This window comes from Gavialis gangeticus, unplaced genomic scaffold (genome assembly GCF_001723915.1).
Source record: "Gavialis gangeticus isolate Ggan-Ray unplaced genomic scaffold, GavGan_comp1, whole genome shotgun sequence".
NCBI classification, from domain to species: Eukaryota; Metazoa; Chordata; order Crocodylia; family Gavialidae; genus Gavialis; species Gavialis gangeticus.
Window position 1 is genome coordinate 185,282,777 of NW_017729032.1, and position 2,845 is coordinate 185,285,621.

Genomic DNA, 2,845 nt, shown 5'->3' on the forward strand with positions numbered 1-2,845 from the left:
CCTCCCCCCCACCCCCCTCTCCCACTCCATGTCCAGCCAAAAACCACTGGCTCAGGTAACTGGCATTTTTGGATACCCGGCACCCTGCATTCCCCACTTGTGCTGGATAAGAGGGATTTTACTGTAGATGTCAAAAATGCTCCTTAAATGTGGGTTTATGGGGTATCTGTGCCACAATTTGCATAAATTCTGAAGGAACCGAGTCTATGGTTACTACATGCAAATTGCTACAGCCATGTTTAATTTCAAGATGGTTGTTTTTCAAATTTATTTTTGCTTCCACATGCTCAGGGAGAGCAGGATATGATAGGAAGGGGAAGGGGAAGAGACTATCAGGGAAAAGAGTTGGGGGGAAGCAGAGAGCAAAGGGCTACTTAATCCCCTCATTTTATTTTCCCTGCTCTAGCAATGGGAGGGGGATAAATTCAAGGCAAACCTCCAATAATTAGACTCTATACCTGGAAAATGGTAACCAATATATACATTTTTCATATATAGAATCTAATTATTCGGGATTATCTTATAATGAGGCTCATCTTCTGTTCAATTAAATATGGTATATATCTGGTCTTCAAAGGTAAAGCACCCTAATTCTTGCATACTTGTGAATGTGGTCTTATCTTTTGAATTACTTATTTGGGTCTAAATTTGGGATACACTTGGATTATTTGTATTATAGTAGCGTGTGAGGTGAGGCCTACTCAGAATATCAAGGACCCATCATGCTAGTTGCTGTACAAATACATTGTAAGAGATGGTATGTTCCCAAGAAGTGTACAGTATAACTGGTTAAGATGGACAAAAATTGCTTGTTTCAGTTTTACAGGTGAAGTGCTAGGGCAGCTCGTTTAGCTTCTGAGACAGGGTGGGACCCAGACCTCCTAAAACTGTCTCCAGTGTCTTTACTGGGAAACTATCCTGCTTCCCAAAGCAGGGTGCAGAGTACTGAATATCCTCCTCTTCGGGACTGATCATGACCTTTATCTGAAGCAAGATTTCTCAAGTATTTTTCTGCGCAGAGATTCTTGGGCAGCTGTGTGCAATGGTGTGAACTTTTTGCTAGGTCTTGCAGTGTGAATAATGTCACTACCTTAACAATTACAGCTAAAAACTATGTGGTTGTCATGTTAATGTCAAAAATCCTTTAAAAAAAATTATGTCCTCTTTATATCTGTTGGTCATGTTTCAGCAATGGTTATGATTTATTTATACAGATGAAATTTTCAGAAAATGACTATTTCGGCAATGTACTACAGACCCGCAAGTACACGGCCCAGTCTGACTTCTATTGGCTTAGAAAAGAAGTTCCAAAAACTGAGTGAGTAAACAAATGTCACACGTGTATGTTGGAAAAATACTACAAAAGAAGAAAAATCAACTATGCAGAAATGCATATAAGTGTTTTTATGCTTAAAATCTTTTGTAAAAGTTTGGGGTGGTGATGATTTAGCACACACTATTCATATGCATAGAGCTTAAAGTTTGAATTTAATGAAAAATGGTAATGGAATTTCAATTAAAATTGGATTATTTCTTTTTGTCACAGTAAAAATTTGGAATGACACAGCAGGGAATTTTATGTAATACATTTTCTATGAATAGAATTGCTATTAAGAGATAATTAGTAATTACTATTAGCAGACAACATTATTAGTTACCTGCTGCTGATAGTAGTGATGTGGAATAAAAGAGAACTAATTTAATTTAATGTTTTAAAATTTATTTAAAAAAAAAGCCATGAGAACATACAGAATGCCGGAACACATGCAAGTAATCAGTTCTCTTTTCTTACTGGTGGATAATCAAATCCTTATAATGCTAATTAAAACATAAACAGAAATAAGATAGTCTAATCATGTTATTTAAAATAAGCCCTTGTACATAAAAATATATATTTAAATTAAGCACCTCGGCATCACTGTGCTGATCTTATCTCTCTATAAACTCTGATATCCTTACACACATTGGTTTGTATTTTATTTCCTGGGTGGTTTTCTTGACTTCAGTGAATCTACTCTATGGGTAAGGCATTATATTTCTTACTACAGTACTAAGAATGTGGCCCTCTATTTTTTTAAACATAATATAAGGACTTTTAGCAGCTTAACTTCAGTGGCAATATTCACAGCTAAAATCTCATGCACATGCTCCTTTAAAATTGCAAAGGTTAATCCTGAAGGGATAATTTTGAAGACTCTGCGATATCCTTGGATTCCACAGCTAGATCATAATAATATATTTGCTTTGTCCAATATAAGCTCCCATAGAGCAGTGAAATAATATTTGCTTTCTTACAGAAATGGAGATAAACATTTTTTATCTTTCATTCTCTTGAAAGGAATTTTAGTTGCACTAATGTGCACTGAATAAGTTCTTAGCATGATGGAAAAATTCAACTAGAAGGAAATTAATTGGGATGTAATCTCTGAAATGTATACCTTTAGGGCCATACTCTGAGAACTGTCACATCACTGGGATGCTTAAAAAATAAGGAATTGTTCAGTGGGAGACTGAATAATTTCTCTCTTATCCTATTTTTTTTTTTCTCCTTTCATTCAAAGATTTCCTGAAGGCAGCTTCTCTATCACCTTATTCATGCCCTAGTCTGGTAGATCAGTTCTCTTCTGACTTTGTCTTGCATGCAATATTAAAAACCAGATTTAAGAAAAGATATATAGAAATCTAATGGCCACATAGAGTGAGATTGTAGGTCTTCCTGGGCATGTCTATATGCATGTTGATATGTGCCCCCAGGGTTGCAGCAAGTTGAGCCAGGTCAGAGCAGCCCTGGCTGGCAGCCTGCCTGCTTGTGGGGGGAGGTAAGGGGTGGTTTGGGGGGGGGGGG

The 2,845-nt window shown here is 36.8% G+C and overlaps 1 protein-coding gene across 1 annotated transcript in view; it reads left to right on the forward strand.

The window, feature by feature from the left end:
• Positions 1–2,845, forward strand: part of PHEX (phosphate regulating endopeptidase homolog, X-linked) — a 192,918-nt gene that overhangs the window by 143,686 nt on the left and 46,387 nt on the right. The window contains exon 14 of the mRNA XM_019524133.1: positions 1,215–1,318. Within this exon, the coding sequence (XP_019379678.1) occupies positions 1,215–1,318 (104 nt within the window). The remainder of the gene's footprint in view (positions 1–1,214; positions 1,319–2,845) is intronic.